Source organism: Gallus gallus, chromosome Z (genome assembly GCF_016699485.2).
Source record: "Gallus gallus isolate bGalGal1 chromosome Z, bGalGal1.mat.broiler.GRCg7b, whole genome shotgun sequence".
In the NCBI taxonomy this organism is placed as follows: domain Eukaryota; kingdom Metazoa; phylum Chordata; class Aves; order Galliformes; family Phasianidae; genus Gallus; species Gallus gallus.
In genome coordinates, this window is record NC_052572.1 from 12867732 (window position 1) to 12885618 (window position 17887).

Below are 17887 nucleotides of genomic sequence, written 5' to 3' on the forward strand. Positions count from 1 at the left end.
TACAGAAAGAATGGCAGATACAGTGACTGCAGAGTAATGAGCCCTATATTTCATATGGGAAATACTGAAAGGGCCAGCAGTTATTCTCTTTGCTTTTCATGAAAGGCATACCTTTAGGATAGACAGGATAGATGGAAATCTATGGGATTCCTTGGAGAAAGGCCAACAGCCTCTATGTCTTCTTGATAAAATCTTTTAAAATATCTCATGCCAGCAGATGAAAGTAACACATTCACACAGGCATGTGTTGCCAAACTTAGACAACCTGACCATGTTGTATTCTGTATCTTTTCCACTGTGTATTCCACTAAACCTCTTTTGTGGATGTATGCTGTACTTGTAATGTTTTCTCATCTTTCACCCAATCCTAAAACCAAATCCGTAATGTTGCAGAAAAATGAGAACAATGTAATTCTTCCACTCTGTTCTGTATACAGTGACAACCTTATAAGAATCTTTAATTTGATTCTGATTATTCTACTAAAGCTAATGTAACTTGACTGAATCTCAAGAAAAAAAAGCTTTCGTTCTTGCCACTGAAAAGTTCCTACAACTACTTCTAGAATTTCAAGATCCCATATGATTTTAACAGACATTTTGTGCAGTGTTAAGTCATTCAATACTGTTCTGAAGCTCTGCTGGAAAGAAATGTATCTTCCATGACCCACTACAAAAATATACTTTCTCACACTGATATCTCAATCCAGAGTATGATATGTGTAAAAAAATACCTCCAAACCAACAGCCACAAATAATACAAAAAGCTTAAGCTGTGTTGTAGCTAGATGATTTATGATTCTATCTAGAAAATAATTGCCCCTCATTTCTCTTGGTTTTCAACATGCAAATGTCACTTAAAGTAGGTTTGCTTTTAGTAAAAACTCAGGCAACCAAACACAAACCTTTGAGGGAGAAAGGACAGTTTCATCAAGTTGGCAACTTCTCAGCTGGACAACTAGTTGCAAGAAAATTTTACAATTAGAATTTCCACTTATACAAGGTCATATATAATATCTTGCACTGTCTATATTTTTTTTTCTTGGACATTGCACTTTTACTTATAAGACAAACAAGTACATCAATTTACCTGGACTTCCCAAAGCTCTCCAATATTTTGATACAGGCAGAGAAACGGGCTCCCTCAATGAGACAATCCACGGAGTCTGTCACATTAGCAGCCTATTGTGTTCGCTAAGAGGAGTTCTTCTCAGAGAGCATTTGTCTGAGAGGCTTTGCTTGTGGTTTTCATTATCATGACCAGTAGAAAAAAGCTGCTGCCTTCAGGATATTGGGCAAGAAGTGGCAGAGGAAAAGGGAAGTAAAATGTGCTCATACTGCTTGGCTGCTGCCACCAGCTATATTCATTACATATCTAAGAGCAATGTGGGCTCCAGCATCACATTTACATCAAATTGCAGTTCCACAAAGCTATATTGGTACATACAAGCTTGAATATTACAGAACAATATTTAAGGAAATATTTGTGGGAATTAAAAACTTAAAGAAAGCATGCAGACCTCTCGCGTCATGAAGTCTAACCACCTGCTGCCAACAAGAATCACTGCATCCATTCCTACTCAGCAACTGAAGATGTCAGCTAACATATTTCTTTGCCCCCACTCTTGCCAGTAGTTTCTCAAGACATTCTGCTGGCCATTTTTTTCTCTAAACCTTTTGCTTTAACAGAGTTTTTGTTGTTGTTGTTTTTAAATTGATCTTTTTTTGTTTGTTTGTTTGTTTTTTTTGTTTACCCTTTTGCCTCTCAGTTTACTGCACAAATCAAAGACTTTAAAGTATCATATAGGATAAGAAAGTTGATACTGAGAAATTGAGCTTTATGAGAAGCTCCAACTCTGTGCTGAAGATAAATCCAAACCCTCTGATAAATACAGCTCAGTGAATTTTCTGGAGCTCTGCATGGTAATGAGATCCCATATGAAAAAGTTTGTCTTCAAGCTCCACTAGACGTTGTTTGCTTCTTCCTCATTTCTTTATTTTTGAATCTCTACTTAAAGCATTGGAGGTGTTTGACATTTCTGGATTAGTTTTACAAACATTTCTATTTTAGCTGGTTCAGAAGCCCATTAGACTGTTGGATGAAGCTTACTGGAAATAAAAATACTGCTACCTTCTCTGTATTTTTCACTCACCAATGAAAACAATTATTTTTAAATTACATCAATGCTTTTGTTTTTTTTTTTTCTTAGTGGGAGAAATGCAGTTCTGAGCAATATTCTTCATGCTATTCATATATTACTGTAAATGATACTATCATGCCCTGTATTTTATTCATAAAATCATATTTACTTGTGAAAATACATATTCATTGCAAGTGATTAAGCTTTTGTCATTAATCTTAAAGCAGATCGGACTTTGTAACCTGCTATTCTATTTGGCAGTCTGCACAACTGTTTTACAGTGCTACATGTAACAATATTGTCATTTCGCACTGGTAAACACTACTGCAAGGTATGGCTTACAGTATCAGGCAAATCATACAGTGATCAAAGAATGAGCTCCTCTTTGCAGCTCTGAGGGCTAGACAGTTTCTGTCTTCTCTTTCAACCAGTGCACAGTTGTAAAGACATTCCTAATTGATAAAATGCTGCTGAGAAAATGAATTGCAACAAAAATACTGAAAATCACAGTTTAGGCTGCAAAACTGCTGTGAACATTGCTCATCTACAATGTGATTAATTTTATACTTGCAGGTGCAACAGCTTCCAGGATCCCCTCTGTTTTTTCCACATTGAGGGGAGTATGTTTCTGAGTATTTTGGGGGAATTAGCTATGTTTACTGAAGGAAGAATCTGAAGGAATTGATATTTTAAGTAACATGACCTGCAAGCCTGAAAGCACACTGGAACTGTTTTGTACTTTCCTTTTTCTACTTTCTGTAAAAACAGAAGCAGAAGCAGCAATAACAACTTCACTGATTCAAGCACGACAAACAAAACAAATAAAGGTAGTACCTTCTTGTACAGAAGCATGCCATTCCAGAATTTGTGTAGACCAAAACTGCAGTCTTATGTGCTTTTTGTTAACAGAGCATTTACTCAAATTTTGATTTCCACCTATCTTTGGGGAAAGTGGCCACTTAATAATTTAATTTGTCATAAATAGACAAAAGATAAAAGGGGAAAAAGGTGCCTCGGACTTGCTCTGCTTTAAGATGCTAGTTTTTTTTTTTTTTTTTTTTTTTTTTTAAGGTAACTTTCATACGTTGGTGTTGTCCTTCATTCTGGAATGGTAATCAGTCACAACTGTTTGAACAGCTTTGGGCTTCCAGGTCAGTGCTCACAAAGAATGCCACAGTCATGATCTTGTTACAGCTGCAGTTGTGTTGGTAGCTTTACATGATATGCTCTGAACTGGAGAGGTGAAATTATATTAAGAAAAAAAAAGATACCAACAACTTTTTTTTTTGCTTTCCATGTTGTTATAGCATGCTTCATTTCGTTGATCTTAGTGATCAGTGTGATTCCAAAACAGATATGATAACATAACAGAATTGATTGTGAGAGAGACTGGGAGATGAACAATACAGAAATGATTTTTTTTTTTTTTGGCTAGGTAATCCTTAAACGATGTCTAAAAAATGTTCATGGAGAGCCCCTTCGGACAGGTGCACTATTATCAATAAAGCAAGCTTGACAGTCCTCTTCCTAGCTCAGAAGGTAGTTGTTCCATCTGTAATGTAAAATGCAGGCAGATATGCGGAGTGCTTGAGAAAGACAAGCCAGTTTTTCGCAGAAGCCTGTCTTCCGGCCTCCTCACAGCTCCCACCTTTTGCCACCTAGTGGCAGACCAGGATCAGCAGAAGAGATGATGTATTTTTCCTGGTGAAAATCACACATTCCTGTTCTCAAAGGGTTAGTCTATCTAGTTTCATGCCACCCCTGGGAGATAACATTTCAAGAATTCTACCACAGTCAAAAGACAAGGCAATGAGTAAATATGCCTGCTTAGCACTGCTGTGCCAATCCTGGGAGTCAGTGCTGAGAGCAAGTGCCATACAGCTGCTGCCCGCAACAGGTAGCCATGGCTATGATCCAGTTACAGAGTCATTTTGGAGAGTACATGATTTTCAGTAGAAATTTGATATTCATGGAGACTGGCAGGAGCTTCTGTTTTTATTGCTACATTTCTTGTGAGAGCAGTCTGCGTTATCTTTGTGTCCACAAGACCGGGCCAGGCTTCCTGAAATGTGTGCTGTTCCACTTCCAAGAGGTTGATATTTGAAAGCGGTTTTAGTATTTCTGACAGAAGTGTGATGTGGTCATGAGCAAATTAATGGCATTGTATCATGTCTAAATGCACTGTCACATATACAGCAACAGCTGGGCTTCCCAGATACTATTTGTGGACAGTTGACAGGCAGGATTCCTTGAAAGCACATCAAGTTTATGCTGTGGTTCTTTTAGACTGCCATAATTAAATCCTTATAACCTTGTAAGTGTTGAACATTATTACCATCTCAAGCTCTCTTTATACTAATGAAAGACAGATTTTGAAAACTGTAGAAAGAAGGCAAAAGGTGGTGACAGAACTTCCCCATGCCAGATAAACTTTGTAAAGAAAATAAATGTTTCTGCCATAGAGGAAAGCCCAGTGTACTCCAGAGCGTCACAGTCATGTGCAAGCCTTGTGGATCAGCCTGGCTGTAAGCACTGTGCTAAACCACTCCTTCCAGAGCATAGGTCTTCCAGTGAACATCAAAAGCTGACGTAAAGCCCTTGCAGTACAAAAAAATCTTACATTTGAAAAGACAGAAGTACTTCTTTTTTATAGCTTGACCTGAGCTCCGTTGGCTCAGACCCTAAGAAAGTCTTCATCGAAGGCAAGATCTGTGTTTGGATGCAGAACCTGTCTCTAGCTGGACTAGATGGGAATGCTGAGCCTTGACTAAACTGTCCACAGGCACCAGAAAAACTCTCTTGATGTTACAGGGCCTACTGTGACGGACAGCAGCCCTGACATGCTCAGACGCGCCACATTGCCCCTAACTTCCCACACACCACAGTTCGTGCCTTGCTGAGGGGCACAGCTGGCAGCTTGATTAGATTGTTTAATGAACTGAATAGTAGGTGATGTGGATGAAGCTGACTGCTGTGCTTTCAGTGGTGAGCTCTGGGCTCATGGGAAAAAGATGGTTCAGATATCCTGTTCACAGGCCTGGAGGCCATCTTGGAAAGGCATGCAAGGCACAAAGCTGCTAGAATCAGTAGGTGAGGGGAAGGTTATAGAAAATGGGGTAAGAAGTTGGATGGAGGAGCATGGCAGGGCTACAGTGAGTTTGGTGGGGGCATTTTGTGTGGGGAGAGAAGCTCTCACAGCTCTCACAGTGTGGGTAGCCATTTGTCTCCCCTCACAAAGTTGTGCTTCCTCAATTCCCCCCTTGTACCTCAGCGGAGCCTCGCCCTGCTCTGCCCTGCCCCACCTCGGTTCTGCCTCTCTGCATTATCCCTGCCCAGACTCAGAGTGCCAGGGAAGGCCCTGTGGCTGGCTGGGACCAGCATACAGTCCTGGAACATTGGAGTGTCTACCTTTAGTAGTTACTATATCCTGAAAGCAGGGAAAAGAGAAGAGAAGAATCCTGAAGTGGAGGAAGGGAGTATTTGGTACGGAGTAAGGAGTATACAAGTCAAGTCAGGTCAGGTGGGGTCTGACTTCCCCCTCAGCAGATATGGTGAGACATGAGGGAGGAAGCAGCTTTCACACAGAAATTGTTATTTCAATTACCTCCCACATATACCCCAGTATAAATGGTTTGGTGGGGAACTATTTGGCCTGGCTTTCCCCTCAGCATGCCCCCAGCTGCTGTTACCAGCAGGAAGAAGAAGTGGAAAAGCAAGAGGAACAGACATTCTTAGCAAAATGCCCCTAACTTCCCTTTTTCCTCAACATGTCCTTCCTTACCTCTGCCTGGGAAGAAAAAAAATGTTCAAGAACATGCAAATCACTCACCAGCAGTTGTGCAAAATCTGTGGGAGAGGCAGGGGGATGTCTCTGGGCTCCCCAGGTCTTCACATGCAAACTTCTCACACTTTTCACGTGTTAAACACCTGTCAGCTCATCTGCTTTTGGTTTGGAGAAGCAAAACAGAAACTTATGTTTCCTAAAAAAACATCCGAGCTCTAAGCAAGGTCCTGCTCTCACTGCTTGTCCTTCTGAGAAGAAGACTTGCAGCAGATATCTGTGACTCTTCAGGTATTATCTAGCTCATTTACCATGAGCTTTGCCAGGGTACATGGTGGCAAAGGGCCTTTACTCTTCAAAATCTCTTCCTTAAACTTTTGAAGAAAACACCTGGGAACTGAATAATTTAGGCCTTGTTGGCGGTATGTGATTTTTTCATCATTACATTTTTTCTCTTCCTTGTCATTGAATTAACAACTGCAATATCAGACAAATTTGGTAGCAAGTGCCCAATTCATATTAGTTGTAAGCAGCTTACTTTTGCTTTAAAAAAGGTGTTTATTTAACAAAAAAAGAAAATAAGAACAGTGTTCACAATCAATTTTGGAAGGCCAAGCAATCCCTGACAAAGTCAAGACAAAAAAATATTTTAATGATATGCAACTGACATCAATTCACCCTGTAGGTGCTCTCAAGTAAGTACCTGTAACATGTATGGCTGCATTTGAAAACATGTAGAACAGAGAAAATGAAGGCTTAAGTTGAAATCTTGATTGCTACGATGCTTTCACCATTCTCCCTCTGCACCCTTTCATGAGTTTCTGTGATAATTAATATTATTTAGTATAATCACAGAATCACAGAGTTGTAGGGGTTGGAAGAGGCCTCCAGAGATCATGGAGTCCAACCCTCCCGCAAAGCAGGCTCCCTACAGCTGGCTGCACAGATGGGCATCCAGATGGGTCTTGAATATCTCCAGAGAAGGAGACTCCACAACCTCCCTGGCAGCCTGTTCCAGTGCTCCATCACCCTCACTGTGAAGAAGGGTCCCATCACATATTGGTGTGGAACTTCCTATGCTCAAGTTTATGGCCATTTCCCCTTGTTCTGTCCCCCCAGACTGCTGAAAAGAGGTTGACCATGTCCCTTTGACTCCCCTCACTTACAATACTTATAAACATATATAAGATCTCCTCTCAGTCCCCTTTTCTCGAGGCAGAAATGACCTATGTCACTCAGCCTTTCCTCACAGAGGAGATGCTCCAGGCCTTTTATCATCTTTGTGGCCCTCCACTGGACTCACTCCAGGAGATCCCTGTCTTTTTTTGTACCGGGAAGCCCAGAACTGGATATAGTACTTCAGGTTAGGCCTGATCAGGGCAGAGTAGAGGGGGAGGATCACCTCCCTTGACCTGCTGGCAACTCTCCTTTTAATGCACCCCAGGATCCCACTGGCCTTCTTGGCCACAAGGGCACACACTGCTGGCTCACTGCCAACCTACTGTCCACCAGGACCTCCAGGTCCTTCTCCACAAAGCTCCTCTCCAGCAGATCACATCCCAACCTGTACTGATACTTGCAGTTATTCCTTCCTGGGTGCAAGACACTACACTAACTGCAACCATTAGCAATTTCAGAGTCTCTTCTCATGGTCTAGGATTTTAACCTTTTAATATATGTTATGTTACAACTGTTGTATTCTAAAACATGATGGGAGAAAGGACAAGCTAAAAAATTCAGTGCTTTGCAATTTAACCTGAATTATATAATAGGAATGTTATTTATGTTGCAATGAAACCTTGGCCTATTTTGTCAAATCACTTTTCTAGTCACATGGCTAAAAAGTGTATTTGTTGTTGTTGTTGTTGTATCATCAACAGGTTTCAAGAAACAGATTCAAATCCTGTTGATTCACTGTCGACCTGGATACAGAAGGAAAAAACTATTACTTCCAGTTTTAAGCTCCTTTACTTCTGCTTATATGGCAGGAATAACCCAAAGAAACAAGAACTCCAACAAGAACTACACTGTAGAGCTCACCGAACACCATGTTCACTCAAGGGAGAAGCCATGTAACACTAATCTCTGATATCTATAATATCTCTTCTTTTTTCACTAATGCAGTAATTCGATGTAGGAAGTATTTACAAATACTCTGTCGTCCTTAATCTTTCAATGTCATCCTTAATCTTTTAATAACAAACTTCTCAATGGTTGAGAAATGCACTCAGCAGGAACTAATTTTAGCTGGAACTAATTTTACAACTTCAAGCACCCAGATTGAGCATCAGATATTTTTGTCTATCTCTTGGGAAAACTTTTCAGTTTCTTGTCCTTTACATTGCAAAGCTTCTTAAAAAATAATGCTGATGTTAGTATCTCCAGCGGACTTGTGAATGTTGGAAATGGAAAAGTGCTAAGTACTTTTAGAAGGAAAATATTGGTGGTTGGTGGATGACCTTGGAGATCTTTTCCAACCTTGGTGATTCTATGATTCTATGGATTTTGTCCTTCAGTAGCACTTAACGACTTTATAGATTCTCTGCTCTCAAGTTTATAAACTATGCGAACTCATACAAAGAAATTGGTAAAAACAGACGTATACAATTAGCTCTACATTAACTACTTTGAAATGAGACACAGCAGTGACACAGCTTTGCCTGTAGTTGTTTCTGTTCAGAAGCTACTTCTTCCACATCTAAACTGCAGAATAATGTGCTTCCATACAAGTAATTATTAGTGAGCTTATTACATGGCTGAACAGTGCCTTCAAACACATAGCTATTACTCATCAGCTGACTAGCTGTAACTTTCTGGACTCTGCAGTTGGACTTTCAGATATCTGTTTCTCAGCCTGTTCTTTGAGCTCAGTTAGTGCAGAGAGGCTGAGTGATGGCTGAGAGTGCAGGATCAAGGTCAAAACATAGTGAAATGTGACTCAGAAACAGGATACAGTGTCACGGTTTTCCATAGGTATCATGATATCATGATGGAATTGGGACAGTTGTTAAAGAAGACGTATAGTTCCCAAAATGCCCCAGTCCTTCTGGATGTAAGGACATCCCTTTTCTTCTCCATATCGCCAAGCAGCATGGTTAGGAGTTGTTCCCGTTCCCATTTGTTTGATTTATTACTCTTTATTCCTTTTATATTGCACTATCCCACTTTCCTTCATAATTTTTAGTGAAGCATCTTTCTTTTTATCTCAGTTGAGCAACAACCCCTCCTTCTTACTTCTCTTCTGGCTTCCCACAGGGTGGGATAAGGAGGATGGGTCTGTCACATGGCAAAGATTCAATCCACGACATACAGTTATGAATATTTTTTTTTTTGCAGAGCTAAAAATGTTTTATAAGAAAGTAGACAATAGACTAGCATCCCTGTTTGTGTAAACTATAAAGTAGGAAATTGACAATCCAGGATCAGGGTTTGGGTTTATGGAAGGGAGCATGTATGACAGAAGCATGAGGTTATTGCCACCGGGTAAACAGAGTTTTGGGTGTCAGTAAGTAGTCTTGCATTCTTTCTTGCATCATTCTACTTCTAAGTCATCATTTGTTTGCCACTCATCCTGTGCACAGTTTGTGCAAATTCTCCTGTAAGTAAGCAGTTTAACAACATCAGTGGAAAATTCACAACAGAAAAACTGAGCTTGTTCTGTTATGGTGTGCACTCACCTTGGCTAGTAGTTCCTTCTGAGAAAATAACACTTTCTCAGTGTTGATGTGTGGCACAGGATACCACACAATTACACTTGTAAACTGTTTAACTAAGAAGCTATGATGCTGTATCTTGACCTCCACAGTTTTTTTGTTACAGTTCATAAAGGTGAAGTTTCAGTGTGGTAAGCAGTTCCTCACCCATATCCCCTCAGGTTTGCTGCTGAATACTGTTCTATATCATGTATCTTTGAAAAGATGCAGGTTGAAGATATTCAAGGGAAGAAAAAGAAAGAAAGACTGAGGGATGGGAAAGGGGCTGCTTTTCAGCCTAGATTATTTTACTGCTTGAGGTTACACAACAGCATGTTTGTACCAGCAATGCAGAGACACAGGATTAGGACAACAGCATGAAAAGAATGACTGTATGAGAAGTCCCTTAAGCTGGTGCTGCAGTGGAGGAGGAGGGTTGGAGAACAATTCAATGGTTAGAGAGGAACAAGCAAAATACATACGTAATATAATTTCTACGGCATATATGGGCAGAACCCTTGTTCTCTTCCCATCAGCCAGTGCCCTATTACAGTGTCTGCCAAATAAGCCTATAACATTTTCTATGCTTTTCAAAATACTAGTCAAATCACAAACCTTCTTCTTTTTTTTTTAAATAAGTGTGAGTTTTGTAGTGTGACCAACACATTTGATAAGATTGCCAAAAATGAAATTACACATCTGGAAAAAGGTTAATGTTGAATCTTAATAAAAAACAAAAACACTAATTTACATGACTTCTTAGTCTAGTACAGTTCTTGACACCTATACGACATAGCCTAAATAACAACCCTATAATAAATATTTCAAAACATAAACTAACTTCAGGAATGTTTCCACGGGAATTCAAATCAAAGACAATTATAATTAAAACTGAAAACCTATCTTAATCCAAATGATTTTAGAAACAAAGCTTCAACAAAAATTTAGGTATGCACTTCTGCCTAAGACTTACATAATACTAACACGCATGGCCAAGTCCTTCGGGCCTTCAGAAGGCTTTTTTTTTTCTTTTATACTACCAATGAACTTTGATCCTTGGAGATGGTAGCAGGTTGGTTACGAAGTTTGTAACCAATAAAGCTGGCTTCAAAGTGATTTTCAATCTCTGATATAACCTGCCCCACCCCTCCAAAAAAAAGTCCTTTTGGCTTTCAGCTTTCGTAGAGAGTATATACTCTATCTGCATAGGAGTGTCAGCTGATATATCCGCATTTTATTTAAAAAAGAAGAATTCTTCCTTCTTGTCCTACTCTTCTGTTTTTGTTTTGTTTTTGTTAGTTTCTTTCTTTCTTTTTCCCTGTAACCCTTAGCTGGCACATGCTAACTAGGAAAGCTAGGAGATGTGGTTGGGCTATGTTTCCTCTCTTCCACTGCACACCTGTCCTGTAGCAAGATGTATGTCACTTTTCAGCTGTCAGATGGAAGGGAACATTATTTCACACATCACTTTCTCTCTGCAATTATTTTGCATACTTTTTTTCTGTGGTGTCACGCCGAGTGCTTGCACAATAGTGACCTCTATTGGAGGGATCACTTTCATTGCAAATCAGCCTCAGAATAATTTTGGTAGAGTGGGTCATCTTGTCCAACTTTCTACTCAGAACAGGGACAGTGCTTACCAAATTACTCAAAGTATTCCTTCACTGCATTTTTACTACCTGCAAGGATGGATATGTTGCTGTCATGTAGATCTGTCCCAGTATTTGATTTCCCTCAGTGGAAAAAAAGGATTTTCCCTTTTTTTACAGCTTGTTTTCCATGCCTCTCATTTCCGTTTCTACTTTCATTTAATCTTATTAATTTAGTCGCTTACTGTGTCTATTATTTGCATGCACTTGAATCTGCTGGCTACAGGATGTGTTCAAATGAGAAGTGGAAACCTAATTTGTCAGAGTCTATTTTAGTTTTGCTGTCTCCTCACAGTGGCTACCATTCATGATAAATAGGAGACTTTCTGCTCCGAGTACTGAAGTGCTAGTGATGGGTCAAACAAAGTGGGGAAGAAGAGGGGAGGGGCTTCTTAATGCTGAGTTGTGCCAGCTGCAAGCCCTGCTTTCTAGCATGCCAGGTATGCTGCTGCACACCGGGCACATTGCTGCATATCAGATAGATTGCAGGTCCATCATAATATTTTCCACTTTTTCCATTCTTTACATTGCCTTTTTTTTTTTTTTTTTTTTTTTTTTTTTTTTTTTTTTTTTTTTTTTTTCCTGAGCTGTGGCTAGATTGAAAGGTAAGTCAGCTGGGCATCCATTAAAGGATGGGTTGTTATGAAACTTATTGATTGCACAGGATATATTGATTGTGGAGGGTAGATTCACTACTTACTGTAGTGGGGAGTAGAGTAGCAGGAAGGAGAAAAACACTGGTGCTAGGCAAGGTATGTCCATATTCTTACTGTTTGTTCTTGAGGGCTGCTACATAAAGATGATCCATCATAGCTGCTCTTGGAGGCTGACCAAAAGGAATTTGACAGAAAACTCATGTCATGAATGCAAAATATTCATATCAGTGGTAATCTGGTGTTAGAGTAATGAAAGGATTAGAGACAGAGTTCTCTAATCATCAGTTGCATGATTTGTAGAGAGGACCCTCACTTTGAATGTCCAGCCCAGCATGAGCAGTTAACGTGTCAAGAGGAGCTGTGTTTCAGTACCGGCTACTTTCAAAGCAGCTCAAATTCCTTCATTTGTTGCCAGTATTTATTTTTCAGTTGGAGTACAGAGGGCCTCAGATCCTCTGTTTCCCTGACTCCAAAACTCTAGAGGCTGTCGTCAAGTCTCCCCTGGGGCTCTCTGCCACAGGCTCCAGGTGGGGCCATTTTCCCTGGCTGTAGTGCAGAGTGTGTTTACATCTTGTCACGCCTCGACTGGCCCAAGGACTAATGCATGAACTATCTCCTATTTAATTTACTCAAAGAATTGTTTTTGCTCAGAATTCCATGTGAAATTATTCTTCATCTGGGTCACTTGATCTGAAGGGTTTACAATCAGACTGTAAATAAGAATACACATTATCCAATAGCCCACAAAATTTAAGAAAGCTTGTGGGTTTTTTTTTTTTGCTACTTCATGGAGACATAGCAGTTTTGTTGATCACATCCATTGGGATCTGATAATGTTCATCCTGCCATTTTATTCCTAAAATGGATTTCTTGCACAGGTACCTTGAACTTACTTCATTTCAGATCTGGCTTTCAGAGGGACTTGGACTGTTTTCTTCTCTTTCTCAAAACCTACTTCTGCTGTGCTGCCCCACATGATGATGTCGTCAATATATTACTCCTAGTCCATGTTTTTTCTCCATAGCTAAACTACAGACCCCTAGAGAGGAAGAGAGACTTCTTTTGTACTGCAGGAGTTGCCCAGACAATTCATCTACCATTTGCCCCTTTCTTTTTCTCCAGGTCATTACTACCAGTGAGCTGGTATGTGATAACTGTGTGCTCCTAACAAACTTCCAGCATGTATTTCTTAGGAGCACTTAGGAGTGCTGGATTTCAGTGCTAGGACCCTGAATTGCTGAATAATGTCTAGTGTAACCACTTACAAATAGGAAGGTTTTTTTTCTTTTTTCTTTTCCTGACATCACCAACTGGCTATTTGTTTTGTGTGTGACAGAAATTTGGTCTCAAAGGGTTAAAATATTTTAACTATTTTGGGAGCAGATGAAATCCTTTCCAAAGTAAATGCAAAAGAAATATGACACAGAACCATGAAAGAGTTGTTTAAAGGTAAATTATAGTACAACTGTTTTCCAGAAATTAACTGCATGGAGGTTTTTTTTAATCAAAGCTCATACGAGGTGAATGACAGAATCTATTAGGAATTAAATGAGAGTGATAACATTCCTGAGGCAGTGTGAATGCCTTCCAAATTGAGGTACCCCAAAAATGCGGGTTGATGTTTGTATTTGTGTTTTGAATCTTGTTCTGAAATTCTAAAAGCAATCAGAGATTTCAACGGGCCCTCCCTCCTACACAGCAGTTCACTCTTTAACCGAGTCCTAGCTCTGCCTGGATGTTATGACTAAGTAGATGCCAGCAGTCTTCCGCTTTTCTGAACTACTTTTAATAGAAATTCTATTTTAACAAATAGATTAACCAATATCCTTAGCCATATCTGCACTCATGCATTTATCTCATATCCCAGAAGTTCTTTTACTTCTTAACCTACAAATTACCAGTAGCACTGCAGGAAGGCAGGCTTGTGTTGAGTATTATTTTTCTAGCTTAGAAATCAATACAGCTAGTCTTGGCCTTATGTCAAAGGAAAATGCAATCTTTTCCTTTGCATTCATCAGCTCCTATCTCACAAGAGGCAACAACTACCAGCAGCTGTTGGTACAGTTTTATTATTTTTTCATACTTTCTTATGCCTGTGTCTTTTGGTTTAGACTTGGCTCTGTTATGACAGACAGAAATAAAATGCTGAACTCTGTTTTGGCCCTCATTTAGATCTTGGGATTCCATGGGAACTAGATCTGCTCCTTCCACATCTTCCCTTCTGCATTAAAAGCAGAGTTGGCCTCAGCCAGATTATGCCAGTCTCAGTTCATTGATATTTTTGTAGGGATAAATTTGTTATCTCAGCCAGTTCGATCTCTGCCTTGTGTAAAACTGTAAAAAAATGCACTCTCTCTGATTATCTCTCACTCTAACCTTTACAATTATTTTGTTCTCCACTTTCTTTATTTTTTTCTTTTTTTAACTACTACTTCTTTTCTTTCTGCCTAACCTATATTGCTATAATACTAATTTCCACCCCTGCAGCATCAAATATTGTGATTTGCTTCCTCAGTGATGCTTCTGGGTTGCCTGTGATGCAGAGATGAAAGCACTCCTTTTCCCAAAGAGTATATAATACTGCTAGGGAAATATAATAATATGAATATGTAGTTTGCATTGCTTTGAACTGTCAGTCAGATAAACCAATCTGAAACTTAAAAATAATTTGAAGAAAAAGTAGAACTGTTGTTGCTTGTTTTCAAACTGCAATTGGCAACAGCAGAAACCTTGTGTTCAATGTATTTGCGTATTTACATGCTCCTTCTAAACAAACCTTTTTACAAAAGCAGCTATACATTCGAGTCATGCCAATAGCATAACTGTATTATAATTTGCCTTGCAAATTGTAATGTAGAGTTTTGCAGACACAAAGGCTCCATGTGTACTTGAGAATGCTGAATGGGAAGCTTGAGTTAAAGAATCTCTGTAACAACAGGAACTCAGCATGCAAAAGTACAGTAAGATGCTAATTTGTTAGAACTGTTGTGCTTTTTTGGATCCCATTCACATATGTGTATATCCAGACTAAATCAAGTAACTTGAGTTGAATTTTTTGCACATACAAGAACAATGCTTTGTTTGTTTGTTTGTTTTCTCACTTGTTCCTACACACTGGGATTTATTACAACAGAAATAAATAAGAAATGTCTGGTTTATATTTTAAATATCCAAAATGTTACTGAAACACTTTTGAGGCCATTCCTTCAGATTCAGGAGCAACTTGATCTTTGTGTAAAACAGAGACAGCCTCTGCCCAAACCCTCCAAATGTTGTGGAACACTGTTAAATGCAAACTGTGTTCTGCATTCAATCCTTTTGCACATTGTCATTTTTCCTGTCCCACTTGTGATGGACACTAGACCTTTTTGCCTATGCAGATACTGAATTCTATGGCTTGGGTTCCTCTCTAGGTTTCATAAAATACCTTTTTCCTCTTAAAACAGATAAGCAGATTCAAATAAAGAAAAGCTCTTTAGAGATAGATTTGTATGAGCATATTTACCATGGCAAAAGTATACATGATACTCCAAGAGTTCTAAAATATCTCCTGAGGAAAAGGTGGTGTAAGAAGCTATTCAGACTACACAATTTTTAACATCTTTAAAATCATTTGACTTGAAATTGTTGATTCAGTTTAGTAATAAAATACTTAAAAAAACATCTGCAAGTATCTAGGTTTTTGAATTTTTAATAATCTTTTTATGAAAGAAAGAATGGATATTAGTTAAAAATAAATACAGCTGTGCTGGAAATTTACACCTAAAAGCATAAATCTTGTTTGTTCTTAGTTTCAAAGTTCTTCTGAATGAAGACAGTATAATGTCTTCCTGGCATTATGACATCCTCTCATTTCTGGCTTGGTATCATATTGACACCTGACTGCAGAATTCCTCTAGATCTACAAACTTATTTTTCAGCTTAGTCTTGAAAGAAGCTGTTGTCTTTTCCTTACTTTTGAATTTCAGAATCTGTAAGATACACAGAAACTGGTTCTTATGATGAAGAAACAGAAAAAAACTAAAAAGTTTCTTCATGCCCTCAAAAGCAGGAAGTAAGCTGCAAGAAACTGAGTTGAAAATTATTGTAACTATGTTTAAAGTTTTACAGTCACATCCCATATAGTTTTAATACTAAATATTATGCATTCATATAGTAAAAGGAAAATGAATAGAGCTCTGTACTTACCATGGTTTCAGACTGTCTTTACAGTTCTGCTAAAGAGTATGTACTGTACTGGAGGGAGTCAAAAATGTCCTTTGTCCTTCACTGCGCACTTCCTTTTTTGAAAGTGCATGTGGTCTATCCAGCGTTCACAGGAAAAGTTATCAGCAAAATCCTTGTTTTGCTTATTATCGGAGACCTAACAGAATTTTTAACAGTATTTGTTTGGGATACTCTGAAGCACTGTGAAGGACAAATGACAGTGAATGAGCATTCATTCACTTTATGATCTCTGAGAAGATGTCTGTAACATATAGTTATGTTTTCTCTAACCCTTGGCTGAATTATAAAAGAAAAAATATTTTGTTTTTTGTTTTTCATTCTCAAGGTTCCCAAGCTTTTGTGTATTCATGCTTTGTTACCTACCAAATGCACTTCTCCTTCTGGTTCAGATTTTCCTGAATGTTTTAAATCAAAGCCATTTTCTTCCTCTAATAAGGTGAACTGTATTTCTGTGCACTGACTTTTGATTCTTCATCTCTTCATGGCTGATAACATCAGAAAAATAGAGCTTTTCTGGTCCAGAAGTGTACAAGAGCTCAATACTCCTACAGAATTTCTATGTACAAAAAGTGAAGGGAGAAAGGTCATATGGGCCTAGACCTCGCTGACCTGGATCACAGAATCATAGAATCACAGAATCATAGAGTACTTAGAGTTGGAAGAGACCTTTAAAGGCTATCTAGTCCATCTCTCCTGCAATGAACAGGGAGATAAGCTGCCCAGGGACAGATCGACCCTATCCTTGAAAGTCCCCAGGGATGAGGCAAATCAACCACAACTCTGGGCAACATGTTCTAGTGTCTCGCCACCCTCTCTGTTAAAGACTTTTTTCCTATCTCCTATCTCAATGTACCCTTTTGGGGTTTGAAGCTATTTCAGCTTGTTCTATCACTGCAGACCTTGCTGAAGAGTCTCTGCCCTTCTTTCCTGTAGCTCCCCTTTAGGTACTGAAAGCCCTGCTATTAGGTCACCTCACAGCCTTCTCTTCTCCAGACTGAATCATAGAATCATAGAATGGCCTGTGTTGAAAAGGACCACAAAGATCATCAAGTTTCAACCCCCTTGCTACATGCAGGGTCACCAACCACCATACCAGGCTGCCCAGAGCCACATCCAGCCTAGCCCTGGATGCCTCCAGGGATGGGGCATCCACAGCCTCCTTGGGCAACCTGTTCCAGTGTGTCACCACCCTCTGGGTGAAAAACTTCCTCCTAATATCTAACCTGAACCTCCCCTGTCTCAGCTTAAGACCATTCCCCCTTGTGCTATCACTATCAACCCATGTAAACAGACATTCCCTCTCCTGTTTATATGCTCCTTTCAAGTACTGGAAGGCCGCAATGAGGTCTTCCCGGAGTCTTCTCTTCTCCAAGCTGAACAAGCCCAGTTCCCTCAACCTCTCCTCACAGGAGAGGTGCTCCAGCCCTCTGATCATCCTAGTGGCCCTCCTCTGGACCTGCTCTAAGAGCTCCACATCCTTCCTGTAGTGGGGCCCCATGCCTGGATGCAGTACTCCAGATGGGGCCTCACAAGAGCTGAGTAGAGGGGCACAATCACCTCCCAATCCCTGCTGGCCACTCCTCTTTTAGTGCAGCCCAGAACAGAGTTGGCCTTCTGGGCTGCAAGTGCACACTGCTGGCTCATGTCCAGCTTCTCATCCACCAGAACCCCCAAGTCCTTCTCTGCAGTGCTGCTCTCAAGGAGATCTTTCTCCATTCTATATAAGTACCTGAGATTTCCCTGG

General features: G+C 39.6%; 1 protein-coding gene across 13 annotated transcripts in view; it reads right to left on the reverse strand.

Annotated features, from left to right (window-relative positions):
- Nucleotides 1–16151, reverse strand: part of FYB1 (FYN binding protein 1) — a 62884-nt gene extending 46733 nt beyond the window's left edge. For 4 of the 13 annotated variants that reach the window (XM_015277344.4, XM_015277343.4, XM_015277335.4 and 1 more), the window contains exon 1: nt 16105–16151. In XM_015277344.4, coding sequence (XP_015132830.1) covers nt 16105–16107 — 3 coding nt within the window. In that variant the 5' untranslated portion in view covers nt 16108–16151. Of the gene's footprint in view, nt 1–902; nt 956–1087; nt 1241–5967; nt 6081–11960; nt 12087–16104 lie in introns of those variants that run through there. The other 9 variants (NM_001397226.1, XM_015277338.4, XM_046905433.1 and 6 more) reach the window with 8 other exon arrangements.
- Between the last annotated feature and the right edge of the window lie 1736 nt (nt 16152–17887).